The sequence below is a fragment of the Amblyomma americanum genome, chromosome 7 (genome assembly GCF_052857255.1).
Source record: "Amblyomma americanum isolate KBUSLIRL-KWMA chromosome 7, ASM5285725v1, whole genome shotgun sequence".
Classification (NCBI taxonomy): Eukaryota; Metazoa; Arthropoda; class Arachnida; order Ixodida; family Ixodidae; genus Amblyomma; species Amblyomma americanum.
The window spans coordinates 93,565,715-93,587,079 of NC_135503.1; the positions used below are offsets into that span (position 1 = coordinate 93,565,715).

The 21,365-nt window shown below is 44.2% G+C and overlaps 2 protein-coding genes across 4 annotated transcripts in view; one reads left to right on the forward strand and one right to left on the reverse strand.

The window, feature by feature from the left end:
* LOC144099414 (baculoviral IAP repeat-containing protein 7-like) overlaps positions 1 to 13,127 on the reverse strand; it is a 38,187-nt gene extending 25,060 nt beyond the window's left edge. The window contains exon 1 of one of the 3 annotated variants that reach the window (XM_077632701.1): positions 11,726 to 13,127. In XM_077632701.1, the coding sequence (XP_077488827.1) occupies positions 11,726 to 11,728 (3 nt within the window). In that variant the 5' untranslated portion in view covers positions 11,729 to 13,127. Of the gene's footprint in view, positions 1 to 1,947; positions 2,039 to 11,725 lie in introns of those variants that run through there. The other 2 variants (XM_077632702.1, XM_077632700.1) reach the window with 2 other exon arrangements.
* A 65-nt stretch (positions 13,128 to 13,192) lies between these two features.
* SIDL (SIDL trafficking protein particle complex subunit 10) overlaps positions 13,193 to 21,365 on the forward strand; it is an 80,441-nt gene continuing 72,268 nt past the window's right edge. The window contains exon 1 of the mRNA XM_077632699.1: positions 13,193 to 13,577. Within this exon, the coding sequence (XP_077488825.1) occupies positions 13,538 to 13,577 (40 nt within the window). The 5' untranslated portion in view covers positions 13,193 to 13,537. The remainder of the gene's footprint in view (positions 13,578 to 21,365) is intronic.

The window sequence follows — 21,365 nt, forward strand, 5'->3', positions numbered from 1 at the left end:
GTGCGCGCATACTTGCAATTGCCTATTACGCTCAAATGGTCAGACCAAATGAAATCAATGAGCAAGCTAGGCAGAATGTACAGCTCCTACTGAATAACCCCATTTATAGCTTTCCTCATTCCAATGAGTGCATCTAGCTATCCCAAAGCAATAGGCAAAGTTGTTACATTTTATAAAGCCAACCTCTGACAATGCAAAGGGCTGTTTGTTGATCCTGAAAAAACTAGCACTAGAGAAAACAGCCTTGAGTAGTTAAGTGCATGCCTTATAAACCATGCTATTTCATCAAAGGAATACGTAACCATTCATTAGAAGCTGGTAATAAAACAAGGGCAGTGGGGGAGATGAGAAGCACGTTTCTTTCGATAAGCAAACCTTCTTACCGACTCCATGCCACTATCAATCTTTCCTTGCCTTAAAAGAAAAAAAAAAAAGCCAATTTCGAAGTGGGACGCTTAAAAATGTATTAAGCAGTAAATCAGAATATCATGGTTTACTGCAGCAAATTAAAATGTGACAAAAAAAAAAATGCTTGCAAGGACTTTTAAAAAATACACAAGGAAAAAAAATCCAATTGGCAAAATTTATGTGGTCAACAAGAATTTGCAAAAAAAAAGTCAATTCATGAAGATAGAAATGAGAGAAAAATTCCACAACACACATTTTGAAGCTTATGTAGAACAACTCTTTGGTGCAAGAGCTCCCACTCAGCTGTGACCCTCGTGCCAAAGCCTTGCAAAAAAAAAAAAATTAAAAAATGCTCATCTGATGCTTAACTTTTCGCAGCGAAGCTTGCAATTTTTTCACAGCGAACCTTGCAATTTTGACACTTCTCCCTGACCTCAGGCTTGCACTAGGGATTTCTAAGAGTTGATCGAGGATGAATAGACGTCACCTCCAGACCTGCTTTCATTACTTTTATCAAAAAACAAAACCAACAACGTTCATAGTACAACACCAACATAAGCTGCTTTCAGGCGGGGCAGGTGCTGGATGAAGACCAAAATGGAAGCAGCTTCTCAGCTGTACACAAGATGTTGATGCGCATCCAGAAACAGCTGTGAACATGTTGAATGTGCCGTGATACGAATCGATCTGCTGCCGTCATACGAATCAATCTGAACAGGCATGCTTTGGAATGAGTTCACACGGCCCTTCAGCTTGGCATGCATTTGCAAACATCAACCAGCTTTCCACTGCTATCCTTCACTGCGAACCAGTAGGAGAGCATAACGTCTTCCTCGTAGTAAGACGTGCTGAAATATTTCACCTTTTGCAAGCATGGACACTAACTACCATGCTAGAACATATCAACAATGTGTTTCAAAAGCAAACATAATAGACTTGAGCCACAATCTGCAGGCTATATTCGTAGCGAAAACCACTAACTCCACCCTCTGACAGCTCTCCTCGCCCTGTACACTGTTTTATCCTCTTGAGAAAGAAAAAAAATGGCTTCAACTTTTTATACTCCTCAATGTCTCTCAAATGTCTAGGGCCAAATGAAAATGCTACTTATTTCAACGCATTAAAACCCTAGATAATTTTATGAGGTATATAAAAAAAATACCAGAAGTTGTTTTCCCAGAAGGGAACAAGCACACGGAAGGTAAACTACTCACACTGTTCACAATCAAGAATTGACTGATTGTGCTCCTTCCTCTGCAAAAATTCTGCGATGAAAATGTGCCGCATAATATGAATTTCCAAAACACAGAAGGTAAACTACTCACACTGTTCACAATCAAGAAATGACTGATTGTGCTCCTTCCTCTGCAAAAATTCTGCGATGAAAATGTGCCGCATAATATGAATTTCCGAAAGGTGGCGATCTAATAACTTCCTTTATTTTGTGTTCTTGTAGCGGTTTCATTATCTCCTTTCATTCTGACACTGCCCACCCAGTCTCCTACATCTTGCTGAAACTAAATATTATAGAAAACTCACCGCAAGCATCTTCCGAAGTAGAAGTATTCAGTACTGTTAAAACTAGTATCCAGTATAGAAAGTGTTCCGAGCAAAAGGGGTCGGTGCTGTGCAGCCCCACAGCTTATAATGCACCCAAAGGCTGTCACTGCTCGTGCTGGATGTCTTATCTAGAAAACAGATTAGATGTCACCCTCCCCCAAACCTGATAAGCCCCCCCCCCCCCCCCCCCCCCTTCCCCAAATAGGACAGAAGTGAGAAGAAACAGCTATTTTACTGTCATCTCATGGTTAGAGACCTGCAAGGATGTACCAAAATGACAGCAGAAATCTTTCGCTGCATTCCGTATTTTCTTATGGCTTAAGCTGTTAAGCAATGCTTTGCAATGGACCAAGTGTTCCATTCTAAGCGGATTTTCAAAAGGAAGCTGAAGCAACGAGATAAAGGTATGAAGGAAGGAGCGTACACTGCCCACATTTATTAACCAGTGGCAATGTGGCAGGAAGGAAGTGACAAAGTGCCGACAATGAGAAACCTTTGAAGCATGTGCAAGCAGTATGTATTATCATCCAGACAGTGCCCTGAGGTACACGTCTCAACAGTAATAAAAGCAGCAAGGTACGCACACAACATGTTCCCGGCTGTTGGAGTGCCCTTTTGTTATCTTATGAAACTTGAACGTAAGGATGTGGATTTGAAGAGCATGTCCGGCCTAAGAGCAGCGGGAGACGGAGCTGAGGTCTGACGAGTGCCACATGCAGTGGTCCCTGCCACAGGCAGGAACCAAGGGCTATGTCCAGCTCTAAAGCAGCGAAGCGCATTTTCTGAGCATACCTGTGCCCTTCCTAATCACAGCACTGAATGCACACCGGAAGTGATATACAGATACCCACACACTCGTTGAGAGTGCGAGAGCAGCGTGCTCCGCCAGTGCGTCACCAACAACTGCTGTCGGCGCCAGTGTCGAGAGCTTGTCACCCGATTGCCCACAGAGCGTGCCGCCTTATCACCTCTCAATGGAGTGGCCACCTTTAACTGTGTGCTACGTTCGCTCTAGCGTGTGCTCTTTGAGGGATGAACAAGTGGTGCACACCGCTGGTTACATGCATCGTGCAAGACGCAGCATGCATTGCATCCCAGCACTTTTGTCCATCATTAGAATTTGCACTTCTTACAATGAACGAAGCGCACAGCAAAAAGGGGACCACTTAAATGTGAGACAACATAAGGCAAGCACACTTACTGCAAGCTCAAAGGCAAGCTGTCTCAACAGCACAAGCCAATGGTAGCGGTTGCCGACGCATTGCAGAGCATGTTGCTAAAGCCCTTTAGACAAGTGTGTGACCACCCGTGCATCACTTCTAGCATGTACACTACTGCATGCAGATTTAGATGAATTTTCATCCACAGTGGAAAAAAAAAACTTCCATTAAGACTGCTTGCAGCTCCCAAACTTTGAATCTTGTAATGTCATTAGTGACAGTATAAGAGCGTTAATGGCTGAATTGCAGGCAGTATATCAAGTGGTAAAAAGAGTCTACTTGATTTGTCTTGGGTCACATTGAAATAGCGGAAAACTGCAGTCAAGAACTAATGATTCGAGAAGTACTGGTACACTAGACACCATAGTTCACACCAAACGAGTCACCAGCATTTTCATTACTTTTTTATTTTCCAAAAAATGAGTTCTGTCTACACCTCACTACTCAACAACTCTCTTGTGAACATAAGTCGGGAATGTGCACTGAACTGAAAATCACTTTGCTGTACCTTTTAAAAAGGCTAAATGAACGATGCATGCTGCTTTGCGAGGCTCCATGATACACTGATTCCTAAACATCTCATAAGATTTTAGATGCAGCTCTGAACTCGATGCAAAGACGTGGAATAAACATTAGAAAGTTTTGAGAATTTTTGTCCCTGTTCAAAACAAATTACTTGAATGGCATGCGACACTTTCCCCAGTGCCTTGGTCTCAATCAGTTACGTCATGTGAAAAGGGTGGATATCCTTCTCCCATATATTTTCCGTTTTGACACGTGCCAAACAGCTTATCAGTTGCCAGCCAACACATAATCCATATTCCGTGTGCTGGGTCTTTCCACTCAGGCGCCCTGCCAAACAAGGCCTGCTGACAACGGTCGCCCGCCACTCGCTCTTTGGACGCACCCCACTTGTACAGAGTGCGTTGCAGCTGAACACAAAGCTTGGGCTCCAAGCACAGTCAAGCTACCTGTTTGTTCACAGAGTTAACTCTTGGCTCACTACTGAAGAGTTGCCATTTCTGTCCCTGTTTTTCACACACAACCCCACTAGTCCTGCCCCATCTCATTCTCTGTGCACATTCTAAAGGTAAACATATCTAAAACAGGAAGAAAAGAACACGCTTCATAAGTGAACAAGCTTTGGTTTCTAAATGTAAAATAAAGCCTCAAATTATCGTAAGCCTCCCATGCTATATTCTGTTATTCATTAGCAATTGCTTGCCTGGAGAAGTACAGTACAGAAAAAAAAAAAATCAGCTCCTCAGTTCCCAAGTGATGCCTTCAACCAGATTAAAAGAGAAGCACTGAAATCAAGATAAAAATTTTTGAAAATCAGCACCAACTCTGTACTCCCTTATGCCACCCCGTTTTTAATAACAATTTATGTCTTGTGCTTTTCCCCTTCGTCTCTTCCTTTTGTCTGCAGCCACAGATTGATGCATTATCAGCCATCTCACTGGTTAACATTGTGAGTTGATGCGCAAGAACCTTCAGCAAGAACTGGAGCTCTTGACAAGTTGCACATGCAAGCACGTGCCGTGAACATAGATGCAAGCCAAGTCCAAGCAGCTGTCGAGCAACACACTGTAGCATCAATGTTTAAACGAAGACGAAATTGCCCATTGCTGTATCAAGAGCGGCGAACTGTCGTGGACTCAGCCGTAACTCCTGCTGATCTAAACTCCATGGCTTAAAAACTGCTTCACGTCGCCAACTGGCTTCATTCACGTAAAGAACGATAAAACAAACGAAGGGGTGCAGACAAGCATTTATAGATAAGCGGAGATAACAGACCACTTGAACTACGTCCGTCCACCCCTTTTGACGCACAAGCTCCCCGATTGATAACTGCATAAAGCTTCTTAATGCGAGACTGTACCTTCTCCGCGCACACGTTTGTTGGTTGTCTGAGTACGGGAGAAAGAAGCCACAATTAATATTTGGTTCCCAGCATTAAAAACTGACCAAATAAGGCCTTGTGATATTTTAAAATTACGGTTACTTTTCAGCTGCACCACTATATTGAATGCTTTGCTATTGCAGGCTTTTTTGCTCACAGATAATTTTATGTGGTCGTTTAAATTTTTTGCTTTGTTGTTTATATAGCTGCACGTTTGTTTGAATTGTCTCATCCTATTTCTTGAGTCTGTTGAACTAAGTTTCCATTTGTGTATTGGTTTGTATGCATTTGTACATGTATGTATAACTTGTATTTGTACTTTTATAACCAGTGTACTTTTATTTAACGTTTTCTGCCTTAAATTATATTATCACTATTAATTGTGCATGTTTAATCTGTTTATTTTGTACGCTGTGATGCCCTTTTCTTTCTCCTCATATATGATTGTAATGTGCTGCTGCTTGCTGTCTTACTAAATGTTTATTTAAAAGTAACAGGATGTCCTTATAAAGTGACTGACTCTAGAACTTCCTTATGTATATCAATTTTTGTGACCACCAGTATTGTGCTATAAGACACAAGTAATAAATGGCTGAAGCTGGATATTCAAAGCAAGCTGCTTTGCCCTGCCACCACTTCCACAGGTAGTGAAACTAAATACATACTAAGGGTCAAAGGTGTCTTCCAGAGGCTGGAAGTGCCAAAAAAGTGACGATTTCTAAAGTTTTACTAAGTGTGCTCATACTGGGATATGTAGGCAATAATGTGGAGTTTCCACACCCCCAAGAAGTTGGGGTATATGTGCTTCAAAGTGAATACCAGCAAGAAAACCAAGTCTGTCGACTGTGTGCAAGCAGCGGTTTGCTCATCATTGTCATATAATAGAACTTGTGTTGGGCTGCTGGGATATTGTCTGAACAAGTAGCTCACACAGCACTACCAGCACTGTGGTTACGAATCGATCTTCCAGGAGGGTAACACGTTGCAAATATCAAACTACAAGTTGACATGTGCTGCAAATGTGGAAACATTCCAATTCACCACAATAGTAGGATACAACTTGAGAAAACAGCATTTGATAACACTGGGCCACGGTGTCCTGTATTACTCCACTGGCCAATCAGAACAGTAAACAAATTGTTTGACTATATTAAACAAGCCAGGCATCAAAATTCTAGGGCTTATAATCCTCATGTTTTCTGCTTTTTACATGAGATACTGCAAACGACTATTTTCTGCGAACTCAATATTTTGTGAATGTGGCTAATGACTCAACTTATAAATATTTAGTGAGCACTAAATTTTGCGACACAGACGTTGCAGCACCCTTAGTTCTGTGCACTTGCCCATTGCCTGCCAGCTTTCTGGAGCTGCAGACGCAGTGTGGCTCAAGCTAACTGGTACCCCTCTCTCACAACAGAAGCCATCTTGGCAGGAACTTGGCAGTCGACAAAAACAAAACACACTGATGACTGATGCTCCTCGAGGACACCTTTGGAAGTAAATCGAATGCCGCCTGCCAAATTTCGCACCTTCAGCTAGGACCACAGGTCCCTTTACTTCATAAACGCACCTCGCTGATGCAGTGAACACAAAGCGTTACTCCCAAAAGCCATAAAATGCTATCATGGTTTTTGTGCTCGTAGCTTGGTTAAAGATATTTCACAGAAAGGAGAGGGGTTTGACAGTGAGAAGCAAAGAAACAGAAACCTAGGTGACAAGTACCCTTCAGCACTTAAAGAAACAGTCGGAGTTTTTTTTCTAAATTCTAGGTAGATGTTTTGCTGAAATTATCCACAGGGGACCTATTTTTTACAAGTGGTGCAACATTAGTGAAAATTCACTACACTTTCAGCAAAGGTACTTGAGCAACAAAACGTCAGTCGTGGGTCACCACTGGGATTGTGCACTTCTATACATAAATCTGGGTGCACAAACCAGAAGAGAGTGGCAGAATTCGGTCGCAGAAAAGTGACTCCCTAAATAGCCATAGCCCATGCCCTAAGTATGTGAAGTAGCTCTAAAAACAGGCTAAAGATGAACAAAGGTAAGACACCCAAGAGGACCCATGTTTCTTAGGCCAACACAAACACTGAAATGTACATGAGTGTCACTCGAAAAAGGCTGGTCCTCCAGCCGAAACGTCGTGAATTAAATCCTGTTATGTTTCTTCAATTTTTGGTGATTTTATATTATATTGACCAAATCAGCTGCCAGAAATCACTTTTGGTATATATATATATAGTTTCAGTTTAGCAACAGCGTAACTGAACTCCGAATATAAAAATTTAACTGTGCTTGCGAGCTGTAAAACTGTTCATCCCACTTCCTGGAACAACCAAAAACTAAGATTATTGCACCTTCCTGTTGCATGTTCATGGCTATTTGCAGAGCCTTTGTTCGCCAACAATGCACACTCGAGCAGAGCCCACTAAGCGATAGCTCCCTCATGTTTAAAAATGATTAAGATCCTAGGCAACTGGCCTGTGAGCCCGTTGTCCCGAGATACTTCCGAAACATTTTCACTCTGTTGTGCAGCCATTCTCCAACACTCTTGAGTCAGAATGGCATCTTATTTTCAGTAAAGTAGAAAGAAAACCAGATATCAGTGCGCATTTAATTCAGTGCAATGTAATGTGTGAGCGAAAAAGCTTGCCTGAAAATTCAACATACCGCTTCCTTCTACTCCTGCTACATTGCACTAACTGTTGATCTTTACATAACAAACAGGACACTTTATGTGGAATCATGTTTATGCTTCAGCCATAACAACAAAAAATATTTTTAAGAGAATGCTTTTCCCACTGTTGCGTCAAGAAGCATAAGAGGCTAGCAAGAGGGGGCTCCAAAGGAAGGGAATTCAAATGAATTAGCCAACACTAAAATGAAATGCGATATATCCCAGCCACGTGTACTTCATGTCGTTTCAAAACTTATTTTCGCATGTGATTTCAGTTGGAATAATATGTACTTTATTTCTATTCCAGACTGCTCTTTTGCTGTTTCTATTGCTCATTCTTTCATCATTCATCTGATTTTTATGCTCTGTCAGTCCCAAAAGTCCCGCACCCATAAATGAGCCCTTGCAGCATACAGGGGAGCAGATCAGCAAGATTAGCTAACAGGGGGTTAATAAAGAAAAAGATTAGCAAGGAGGGGAACCATAAGAGAAAGGAAAAGCACCCTTGGTGGCATGATACAGTAATGGAGTAATATGAAGACCCCAACCTTAGTCCTGCCCCTAAATGCTGATGTCTTAGCTAGCCCGGAACTTGAGATTCCGAGCATTCCGTAGGGGGAGGGCAGGGTGGCCTGTCTCTGCTCGTTAACTGAACAAATTGCTCAATAATAACTTCGGCTCCTCTTTCAATCAGTATCTGCTGTTTCGTGCTCGTACGACTGGCAAGAATGGTATGAATAAATTCAGCATGGACTAACGGCCCTATATAGGCATATCAACGTCTTGATAGGAGGGAGGCATTTAGATTCTAGAGGTACCATAGGCAACAACTGCTTTAGAAATAGCGAGTGAACGTGCGACACATGGATGTGTGCCAAAGAGACCACAAAGGCTGATAAGAAGTGAAAAGTACACATACTATACGGAACACACCAGACCAGACCACCTGTGCTTGTCTGCATGCACTGTGTGTCTGATCTTCCTTTATCCTGTTCGTTCAACATATGGCTGGGACAGGAGAAGGTACAATGAGATCAATGTGGATACTGCCACCGTATTGTGAAACTCAAGGGGAAACTAGCTTCTAAACAGCCATTCCGAGTCAAATCATTCTGCTATATGAAACCTAAATATTCGAGTGTCACAACAGACAGAAGGTATGTCACCAAAGTCTTATCTGACCACAGAGTTCCACCCCTCAGGTGCTGATCGCACTTGACAGCAGTAAAACCGGTGCTAAAAGAGTCACTGGTGCACCATCCATGTCAATTGGAACAGGTTGGGACGCTAAAGGGGTGTGCCTACCTAAAATGTTGTGTGGAGAGGTGGTTCCTGTGCACATAAAAAAAAAAATGAGGTGGTCAAAATTATTCCACAGCCCTTCACTATAGCCCCTCTTTCATTCCCTCCTTCTTATATTCCCTAAGGGCACAGCTGAGGTGTGTCCACCCATAAGTGTGACAGTTACTGTGCCTCTCCTTTCCTCGAAAAGTAATTATTTTCTCTACTGTCGTGAATGTTTTGCAACTTGGCCAAGGTTTTCCTCTTTAAATCAAAAATGAAACCAGGTGACACATTGAATCCAAAGGCTCTGTCATGCAAGGAAACCCCCTTACACAGCCTTTCCCCAGTAAACACTTATTAATAGAACGGACAATGGAATATCTTGCCAGGTTCAAGGGCGTAATTTCTGACATGACTGGACAAAAAAAAATTAATTTGTTCATTGCTTAACTTCCCCCACATTGGTGAGCTTGTTTTCGTTCCGCCGCTGTTCTTCATGCAAACCTAACAGAACTGAGTGCCTTAGTAAACTTCAGCTAACAGCAGAGTCCCTGGTCACCAACAAATGCAAGGTGGTTAATCACACTGGGATCTCCACTCAAATTTGCACACCCTGCCAAATAAGGGGTTAAGTTGCAAATGTGCTGCTGAAGTGATGAGATGCTTCAAAGCAATCATGACAAGTCTGTCCAATTGCCCACAGTGCAGCCTATAAAAAGGCCAAGCCAGTGTATCACTTCATTTCAATGCTACCAGATTCATAAAACTGTCTTGTTTAAAGTTTCTTGAAGATCTATAATTGTTCTTGCAAAATTTTTTCATTTCAACATTATGAACTGCACGGAACTAAGTTTTCCTGAGTATCTGTAGAGCTGTCACTTAGACTACAAGAAAGCAAACTACAGCGCAGAACTTCCACAACTATCTCTACAGTGGACACACAATCATGCCTAAGGCCATCAGCAAACTAACGTATCAGCATGTAAAGAGCTGGGCTTGTGAGGACATTGCGGACATCCGCACGAGACAGCAACAAGGAAATGCTATCAGCAGTTTGCAGCAAGAGCCGGCAATTCCTTTGACCCTAGCATGACCACTAAAGTGCAAGGTATCTTTACAACCAGCAAAACTACTCGACAGCCTGCACAGGCACCTCAGCCGTTTCTCTGAACAAGTACTGAACATGTTCCTTAAGCTATGCATGAGCCCAAATGCAAAATCCATACAATTTTAAGCTATGGGACAGACTGAACTGGTGAATGTTCAAGGAATTAAACATTAAAATGAAAAGACCACTACGAATCTACTGCATATAGGTGGCAACGTGAGCTAGCTGATACATGACCATGATGTAAAACAGTTTTAGCACTATGAACAGGCAGCAGTGGTGTGCGTTGCCTCCAAAGTTCCGATTTGTTGCTCTCTTTTTACATCCCAGCAGATTCACATTTATCATGAGCCGTTCTGCCACAAAACCGCAGCCAATACTCAATGAGCTGATGCTGCCCTATTCATCCTCAATGACCAACCAGCAGTGAAATTATTTAAAGAAAGTGAATGAGTTAAGCATCTATTAATATTATTTCCTGGTTCACTACAGTATTGCCAGTGATAAGCATATACACTATTCATGGCTGCATCTGCCAATTATAAACAAGGAAGTCATTTAAGGCATCAAACGTGCACTAAATCAGCAGCAAAGCTGGCACGAGAGGAACAGCCAATTTTTATCGTGCAAAGAGTTCCTGCTAAAGAGAGCTTATTCGTTGGTATGATTCTATCAGCAGTGTGGTACGAGTAGGACGCCGGGCTGATAAACGGAAAGGTATCTAATGAAAAAAAAAAGAAAAATAAAAGGCCGGGGAATGTTCCCGTCTGATAGCAGCAGACGGCGCACCCCGTATGACTTGAGTGGCGAAACAGGTTTTACCGCGTTCCGTGAAGTTCGGTTCGTATTTTTTGTTCCTGCGACCGCACTCGGCGCATCGGTGAGCTTTAATATACAGTGCGTAGCTAACCTTTTAACAACAACAGCTAACCTAACGTCATAGCAAGCGACAGCTTCTTAAGCTTTAAGAAATGCAAAATCGTGTAAAATAACACCGAAAGAATTTGCACGAAGCGAGCAGTTCGCACGCAGCGCTGACGTTCGTGTTCGAAGTCTAGGTGTTTCCTGGAAGCCAAATGCGGCCGCAGTACTCGGAAACTTCCATGACCGAAAATTCTTCCGCTTTGTGCAGACGGCAACGCCCACTAAGATGGCAAATGCCCCGGTTACTCACGGGGATGTCTCAGCGTCCCGAAACTTCGACTAACGTTCTGCCACAGTTCTGCGGTCGAAAGTACTAGCAGGCTACACGGCCGGAACGACACGCCGAGTACACGGCTCGATAATCATTCAAGGCTTGGTCTGCTGTAATCATGGCTTTTGGTCGTCTGCTACACCGAGAGCAGCAGTAACCATTCGCAATCTGGCGAGGTCGAAAATTACCTACCGAATATCCATACCAATGACGCTAACTTTCCAAAGCTAGCAAAGAAACTAGCTCAACTCCACGCATTCACGCCGGAAATTTCAGAACGCTACGCCCCAGCGGACCTACTCATGAATCTGGCACAGACCGCAATGGAAATGCAACGGCAGCGAGAAAGCAATGCTTATCAGCTTACCATTGAGAACTTCAACAGCCACGATGTGTGACAGTCGGGATGCCGGGCGAATGCCTGAATGGTCCAGAAGGAATTTCATTCTACCGTCGCATGACTAAATTCACATGCCAGCGATAACGGACGCTCCCCCTCAGAGGAGTCAGCGCTGGCTTATCCATTGCGCGTGGCGGGGGCGAAACCCTCCTCCACACCACCAACCGGCTGCGACAGCACTAACTAGGGAAACCTAACGCAACCACTCCAAGACGTCCCGGACTCCGGTATTTCTTCGGCTTTCACAACGCAGTGGGCAGCTGGAGAAACACTGCGCGCATGCCCAACATGGCCGCCCTCGGTAACGACGACAGCGTAGGCAACGCGTCGTTAAGCGCGTCCTTGCGCAACAAAGGACCAACTCGACCTTCGGAATGGGCGTACGCGTCAACTACGCATTAGCGAAGTTGCCGTTCATAAACGAACACCACAAGGTCAGGCCGTGGTCACGGAGCACGCCAAAGAGCGCGACAACCCAAGCACACGGCTCAGAGGCTTAGCTCTTCCTGATCGAGCTCACCACAGGGCTGGCGTAGTCGGCGGCACGGTGGAAGGCGCATATGCGACCGACAGCCGAAAAAAATAATTAAAAAATGGGCCGCGTTATCGGATGACAGTAGAGCTTACCTCGCGTGTCCTGTTTTTAGTTAGGTTCCAAACTGATCACGCGAAGACGCGCTATGGTAGTCCGGCCTATGCTCCACAGCACTCAACCAGCGCGCTCGAGAGGGGGAGGGAAAGGGAACGGCGGCGCGGTGAAAAAGAGCAGCACTTGGGTGACTTGGGTTGCTTGCGTGGCAAGCGGAGAGGCCGTTTCCTTTCCTACCCCGGTGCAACAGAGCGCGCTGGAAGGGGAGGATTTCGCTCGAAGCCGCCGCTTACGCCAGTGTGGGGAACAGGGACAGCGGCGGCTCACGTCGCGAGCTCGTTAACTTTTTTTTTTCACTGCGCTGGTTTACAACGCTGATGCCGCTAATACCTTTATTTTGACACAGGCGCGCGCGACGTGAGGTCCTTGAAACGCTTAATGCGAACTGGGGCGCTGACGGACAAAATAGCTGCAAAGGGTAAACTGCAGACCAATGCGCAAAGATCATGATAAACCAGAAACCCACAAATTCCAAAGCTCAGAAACAAGCGCAAAGCGACAGCGGTCGCTTCTGCTACGCAGCACCCGTTTAAGCATGTGCGTAGCATGCCTTTCATGACCGGGAGGCTTCGGTGCTTCGGGTACCAACACGGCTTCGCTAGCCTATGCTTCCCAGTCTTCGTGGCGCTGTATCCTAGTTCACAACTTCACACTACTACCGTACTACGCCAACTACGCCTTGACTCGCACTCCCGTTGAAAAAAAAAAAAATCTCAAAATGAGTCTTGTCTCGTCTTGACTCTGAAGTTCTAAAACGTCACTAGCCAACAGTAGCTTTGGATTCTAGGCAGCCACTGAGAGCCAACGTAAGCCTCAGGCCGTGACCAGAGCGGCTGGTCGTGCATCGAAAGTGGAAGCCTCTGGTTTGGTGAAATGTAACGCATTATGACGGCCCTGCACTAAAGAAGCGGGCGGTATAACGCGTGCCAGCGGGACCCCCAAAATCGGACGCATGATCAGCCGGACGAAAGTCGGCAACTGAACGGCGCAGGCCATCGGCGACGCGCGATCGCAGCTCCTGTCGGTGGCACGACGGCGTTCCGTCACCGCCTCCTGAACGATGCAGTGTCCGCGAGCCCCACGGCTCGCAAGAAGCGCTCTTCCGACGCTGTGACCCTGCGCTGGGATGCATGGCTTTGCCCAGAATGAACTGCAAACCGATCGTCACGTGTAAGCAACCTCCATCCGCGCCTGCTAGCGCGGGCCAACTGTGCGCCCAGGCTTTGCGGGCCGCGGCTGCTTTAAGACGGAAACCGGTTTCATAACGGTTCGCGGACTCATATGGTCGGCCAGCGACAGCTGGAAACGCGCACGCCTGCTAAGCTGAAGTCGGGAAACGGCTGCTAGAATCTGTTATCGGCTGTTCCGTAAGCGACCGCGACGCGTATGTGGGTGCTCTACTGTTGGCCTCTGTCGGAATGTCACGCCAGCAGTCTGGCCAGCTTGGCACGCGGAAATGTCGAGTTTGTGCCGCATCTCCACGTAAAAACGAGTTTTCGCAGTAGGACAGCGCATGAAACCGTTTTGAAAACCCGCGAAAGAACGTCTGTGGCTCTTGGTTAAAGGCCTGCCCGCGCTGTGGCCCTGTAAATCATGTTTCTCGGAAATTGCGCCTGAAAGAAGTGCAGACTTCCTGAGTACTGTTGGCGCTAAGAGAGAACTTGGTGGACTCAGCCTTCTCATTTGATTCTGTTTGTGTTGGGAATGCATGACCCTCTTCCCTTAATTTGCTGGAGTATCTTTTCTGCATTGCTGGCTGGCACTGTGACTGACAGGCAAAATTGTTTAGTGCAAAAATATTTACACAGACGCATGGAAAACAAGTGGCTGTCTATTGGACATCATTATGAGATGCCTTCGTTTTTTTTTTGTGTGTGTGTGACATTGCCAGTGCCCTATTTTTTAGTGCATCATTTTTCATTGCTAACAACCTATTTTGCTTAATTCCGTGAGTGGAGCTGAACAGTAGTCTTTAATTTCTGCTTCCTTACTATGGCAGGTTTGGGGATTTCACTCAACTAATGAGTTGTTAGCACTGTGGGAAATGGTTTATCGCTTTCCCTAACACTGCCGAACAGCTCAGAGCCCAGCTTAAAAGGATAGTTGAGACTTGTTGGATGGCTGAGACATTGAAACTAGCAGCGAGGACAGGTATTCACATCAGGCAAGACCCAGCTCACTGGTGGCTAGTCATTGCCCTTGATGCGCATGTATCCCACTTTTTTTTTTTAGGAGGGCGTTGTTGTGGGCTAGTTGGTTCATTTCAAGGAAGGTTAAGGCCAACTTCAGGGGTTCGTTAAATATTTTGAGTTGATAATCGCGTCACATTTCTTATGGCCCCTTCACTCCGGTACAAGAAACCATTTTTCAAAATACCAAGTAGAAGTATTCAAAAAACGAAAAAGCCAGAAATCAGAAACCTGGTTTCGACCAAACGATGACGTCACGACATACTGTCTTGTGACGTCACGGATACTGTCACAAAACCTGTTATGTGTGCATTGGCTGGCTAAGCTGGTGACTGTAAGTGCTTCGTTCATTATTTGTCTGAAATCACCAAAAGCTAGCTCGAAATTTCGTCCTTCAGCAAACACAGAGTGAATATAGACAGGCGTGCATCCTGTGATGTCAAACACGCAAGGTTGCCCGCAGAAATCTCTCAGATTGAGGCCACGAAATGGAAAATTTTGAAATTCATTTGTGCTGCTACAAAACACTGCCTCGCTGCAAAACTTGCCATGAAGGACAAGAAAACTGGGGAAATATAACGTGAAAGTTTGAGTAAAATCGGATGAGGCAGAAAAAACGCTGGAGTTGCCCTTTAAGACTGCGCTAAAAGGACAAAGACAATAGGCAAAGAAATGAAAGGTCTGTATTAATTTCTTTGCCTCTTGTTCTTTTCACTCAGTCTTAACTTTCCTCACCTTCTGACTGCATTCGCTTGCTTGGATGGCTCACCATGCACTTGATAGTGAGATATTGGAAGCTTTGGGGTTGAAGAAAATAGAAGACAAGTACTCGCTTCTGTGGCTTGTTAGCTATGGTATTATTTTATTGAACACAAGTTCATGGATTGTGTCTCAGATGGGGCAGTCAGATTTCGATGAAGGTGAAATGTAATTACTCTTTTGTACCGATAATTTAGTGCATATCAAAGGGGCACCCCCCTTTTTTCTTTAGGAGAACGTTCTTGTGGGCTAGTTGATTCATTTCATCATCATATCAGCCTGACTACGCCTACTGAAGGGCGAAGGCCTCTCCAATGTCTCTCCAATTAACCCTGTCCTTTGCCAGCTACGGCAACCGTATACCCGCACACTTCTCAATCTCATCTGCCCACCTAACTTTCTGGTGCCCGCTGCTACGCTTGCCTTCTCATGGAATCCACACCGTTACCCTTAAGGACCAGTGGTTGACTTGATTTCACATTACATGTCCTGCCCAATCCTATTTTTCCCTCTTGATTTCGATTAGGATTTCATTAACCTGTGTTTTTTTCCTCACCCACTCTGCCCACTTCTGGTCTCTTGACATTATACTTATCATTTTTCTTTCCATAGCTTGCTGCGTTATCCTTTTCGTTAGCCTCCATGTTTCTGTGGGTATCTTTTGTTACTGGTTCATTTCAAGGAAGGTTAAAAGCCAACTCCGCAGGTTTTTTGAATATTATGAGTTAATAATCACATCACGTTCCTTTCATTCACTTCATTGGTCTCTGTTCTCGGCAAAACCTGATAGCTCGGCTTTTCATGACTCGTTCGGCATTTGTTGGGCAGCGAAGAACACTTTCATTGTGGACACGGAGAGAAATAACTTGACTTCAGTGCAGAATTAAGGATAGCCTGTGCCAGTTTCACCAAAAGCCAGCTGGTCCGTCATGTTGGGGAGAGCAGTGCGGATAATGGGGCAATTGAATAGCGACGGAAATTTGGAGTTAACGTTTTTTCCCGCCCCTCACATTCAGACTTGTGGCCTTGGGGAGGATGTCAAGTTTTGTGGGATTGGCTTGTTTAATCTTCCTCATTTAGTTTTTGTTCTTGACTTCCTTGTGCAAGAAAAGTGCAATACGAAGGTTACCTTAATAATCAGGCACATAACCATTTGTTTCCTGGTCTGTTTATCATATTGTACTGGTGGAAATGGCTGGCGGTGGCAGCACCTGTTTATTGCTTTCTGCTCTTCTCTGACTTATAAGAGCTCTGTTTTCTGTGAAAAGAGTCTCTCTATCATTAGAAAGTAGTAACTTATCAATTTAGTTTAACTTTTTAGTTTAACCTCAATTTGTTCTCAACGTCCCTTTAAGCAAACCCAGGTGGCTGTAAATTAATCTGGAGTTCCCCATTATGGTATAGCTTATAGCCTATATTATCACCATGGCACAAAAATTGATTAATCTATATCAAAACCGGAGGCAAGTAGGTGAGCTGGATTTCATTGATAAAAGGTAGTCTATATTAAAAAAATATTATGTATGTATCAAAGTTTTGTGACAGCGCTATGTGCCTAAAAAGAGTAAAAAGAAAGAAAGTGTTTTAGTGCGCAAGCTTTCCTTGTTTTTTTTTTTGTGGTCTTAGTTTCTAGAAATTAGGTGACATGTTATAGCGGTGTCCTGTAAAGGCCATGTGCTGGCTACAATGTCTCAGCAATAGAACCATATTGTAACAAAGGCCCTGTTTTTAATGCAGCAAGAAAGAGGAGGAAAAGAAAATGATAGGTGTAACATCAAAGGAACACTGAGGAAAAACAGAAGTTGACCTGTATCAATATGGTACCACGTTCTAATCACAGAGAGACGTTTCACACCTAAAATGGTGATTTTATAAGCTAGAAAAAGTCAAAATATGTAATACAGGTGACGCCGCCAACAGCTGATTTTGCAAGTAAAATGCGTGCATTGACAGCAATGTTTTGGTGCAGATCCCAGAGGCTGCGCTACACCACTTTGAAACTGTGGCAACCCGTCCTTTTCATTAAGAACATCACGAGTTTGTATTGATGGGTGGGAAGATTTTTAAATAGAATTTTCTCGTCGATGAATGCATCTTTTTTGCTCGACAAACATCAGCATATCTGGAAAGAGCCAGAGAATCGGTTTTTGCCACGAACAATAAATGCACAAAGTTGTCAACAGTGTCCCTTTAAAGGTGCCCTGAAACACCTTCCGAGGAGAGCACATCAACTCGCTCAGTCACTGCATTGTGTTGTCATGAGCACCTGAGCCAAATAATACACTTCTACATGCAGCAGAGAAACCACAATCACGCGCGAAAGTTGGCAAGCCCTTTCTGGTGACTTTTTCATGCTCGTACCCTCCTCCGTCTGCTTAGATTCTTTCAGCTACCTGGCCGTGGCCAATAAGCAACGTACCTGTGGCGGGTCAGGATGCTCCGCCCCCGGCGGTGGGGCCGATGGAGGAGCTTTGCACGCTGAAAGGTCAGCGTGCAAAAAGTGACGAGAGGAGAGGGAAAAGCGCGAAAACGCTGAATTTCGAATTGGGACTAAAGATGACCAGCTCCTACAAAGCGCATCAAAAAAATTCTTGCTGGAGGAAATTCGTTAAGTGGCGACTTTTTACATCACAGGCATATCGCAACTTTATTAGAACCCTATCAAAGCCCCTTTAAGAGATGGGAAGAGAGCAGAGTAGGTCAGGGAACAAAGATGAATTAACGAGATCCTTGTAAAAAAAAAAAAAGCATGGCCAGGGCATATAATGCAAAGGCAGGGTAACCGATGGTCGTTTAGAGGAGTGTATAGTACATTTCAGAAAGCGTAGAAGGGGCGGCATTAAGTCATGTGGGTGGATGAGATTAGGAAGTTTGTTGGGATAAGATGGTTGCAGCTGGCACAGGATAATGTTAATTGGAGAGATATGGAAGAGGCCTCTGTCCTTCAGTGTGCATAGTCAGGCTGATGATGATAAATATTAGGCACAGTTATACCAAATGTGGCAGCATTCTCCAGTTCACTGGTCTGTAAACAATTCAGTGGGTTTTACTGGTAATTTCACACAGTAGCAGTTTGAACTTTCTCGGTCAAAAGTGTTCCTTATTCTTGACAATGGTTTTGGTTTCACGCTATACTTTATTGATGTTGCTGCTCTATCTGCAGTTCAGATAAGTTGAAAAAATATCTCGGCAGCAAAATTAAGTGGTGTGATTTGTCGCTAGCATGGTTGTAAAGCTCACAGATGGTGCATATTCACCCTGTTCAGACAAGGGGGGATATTGATGGTGAACAGGCTTTCTTTTAATTCACACAATGCAAGCAACTCGAACTTTTTTTAGGCTCATGCAGTGGGATGAAAAATGTACTATAGGTTCTCCCATCTGTCCTGACCCTTTCCACCAAATTTGGCAACTGTGTGGTGCTTTGTTGCAGTGGAAATAGATAGAAGTTGATTGTTTTCGTCACCTCAGTTCTGGTGATTTCTGTGGGCAACACTACATTTGCAACATCAGAAACATTACCAATGCATTGATACCTGCTCCCTGATTGCTGAAGGAACTTCTCGGGCGTGCGTTTGGTCATTTTTGTCATTTCAGTGCAATGGCATTACATGTCCCGTTCGAGAAGAAAGCCGGCATCCGTCCGTCTGCATCATGAAAAAGCAGGTGGCCGACTTGCCGCGGTGGGCAGGTTGCAATGAAATTAATTAAAATGAATTCAGTGCAATTGCCACCTGCCTGACGTGGCACTGCATATCAGTCCACTGGTCGAGGGATGCACAGCCTCGCGAAAAACTATCTGTGCAAAAATGATCGCTATAGGAGCGTGGGCAGAGTAGCCTTGGTTCCATAAGCCCCACTGGTGGCTGCATCTGAAACAGCCACATGCTGGAACACTGACGCATCACTTAACCGCTGCATCAGTGCGCCAGTAGTGGTATAAGGACTTATGCAAGAGAAGTAGTACTTGCACGAGAGGGATCTGTAATGCTATCGCATTGTACTTTTAAAGGTGCATTAAAGAGGACTCTAAGCTCGTCTTTTTACCACGGGAACTCTACCTACACTCTCCTAGCATTCCTAGAAACTTCGAAATATTGTCCTGTGCGGCTGATTTTCCTATTAAATTGAATTAAACGTCCCAGCTCCCGCCTTTTTTTTTTTTAACTTACCTCCGAAAGTAGGAGGAGTGCTTTTGTGTGGAGTGCTTTTCAGCCAGTCGTGTGGCGGCTTTGCTTTTTATTTTGTTTTTAGGTTTCCGTGAATAAATAGTTTCAGTCGCAGACAACATAGCCGCAGATTAGGCCCACGGAAATAAAAATACGCATGGACTCTCTGCTTTACGTATCACTCCCCCAGTGGCAGAGCGGCAAGCCGCCACGCGACTGGCTGAAAGGCACTCTACGCTTTGGTCGACTCCTCTTACTTTCGGAGCTGAGTTCAAAAAAAAAAAGCGGGAGCCGGGATGTTTAATTCGATTTAATAGGGAAATTGGCCGCACAGGCCAATGTTTCGAAGTTTCTAAGAATGCTCGGAGCATGTAGATAGAGTTCCCGTTGTAAAAAGACAAGTTCAGGATCTTCTTTAGTGCACCTTTAGGGAAGGTTAAGCATCCAAGTTTTTTTTTAATGTGCGTATTGTTTTCAGCCTCTATTTTGGCCATTCAATGAATGTACGAGACTTGTAATGTCATTGCTGCATCACTCGAAGCGCCCTCTAAGTTTAATTGTGGTTTGCCATTTTTGCTGCTTTAAGAATTGTTTTACTGAGTAATTTAAAGAAGAGATATCATAATGAAAAGAGGGGATAATTCGACCATCAACTCAAAATGCTGAAAAAAACCCAGAGCTTCCTTTTAAACAAATTGAAATGCGGATTATTTATTACAGGTCATAAAAGCTGGTGGGCAATACTTTAATTCACAACTGTTGTTGCTACAGGTTGCGTAGTTTGTGACAGTTGTCTTCTTGTTGTGATGAAACACTTTGAAAAAGAGCTGAAAGTTTTACTGTAAGAATGAATTGGATTTAATAGCATACTGCTGACATGTGTAGCACTGGGCCATTCACTCTTAATTTGATGCACCTCTGAAGTGGAACACTAATTGCCTGAGCTTTCTAAACCTTCCCACGATGCAAAGTTTAGTACTGGAAGTCAGCACTGTGAGCAGCTTCAGCCTAGAGCTGTATAGCTAGCTGTGGCTCGTCAAGGTCTGACACTTGACTAGTAAGCACTGCATGTTAATGGATTAAGCAAAAAACAAAAAACAAAACAAATAGAGCAGCGAAGGTGTCACTGAACTAAAGATCGTAGTGCTTTAATCTGCAAATACGAGATATGGGTGGTAACAATGGAGAAAGGATAAGAAATAGAAAAAAGCAATTTCTTGTGAAAGGTCGGTAGCTAGCAGGAGCCAAAAAATTCGCCTATGCTTTGTTTGGCACTGGTTTTACATTGTTGTTTTTATTTTTTATTGCGTCCCATTTTATTAACCTTTAATATCTATGCAGATTACAGCATGTGGTTGTCACTCTCTTGCCACCTCATTCTGCTTGTCATGTCCTTGCGCTTGTTGTGCACAGAGTGAGACAGGAAGGTGCCTTGAAACAGCTGGTGTGCAGTGCTGGTTTCGTCTGTCCTGTCACGCTGAGAGCAGTTGTTTTGGCAGCTGTGCGTTTGTAGTCCCAAGCTACCTCATTGCTATGGGCCACGTAGCGAACCATGTTGTTGCTGAAAACAGTCTGCGGGGAATGTGCGCAGGTTGCTAGTAGTGCGTGGGTGGTGGTACTGTCTGTTTCGTGTTGCATTGTTCTGGGAGTGGCTGTGACCTCCTGTTCCGTTTCCTAATGACTTCTTCAGGATGTCTGACTCCTATATCATCGAGGAAAAAGTCATCCGACTCAGTCTGAGCGAGTCAGATGACTTTTTCCTCGATGAAATAGGAAACATTTCAAAATATTCTGCTCAATTAAGACACCAGAGTGCAATTAAGAATTTTTAACCTCCACAA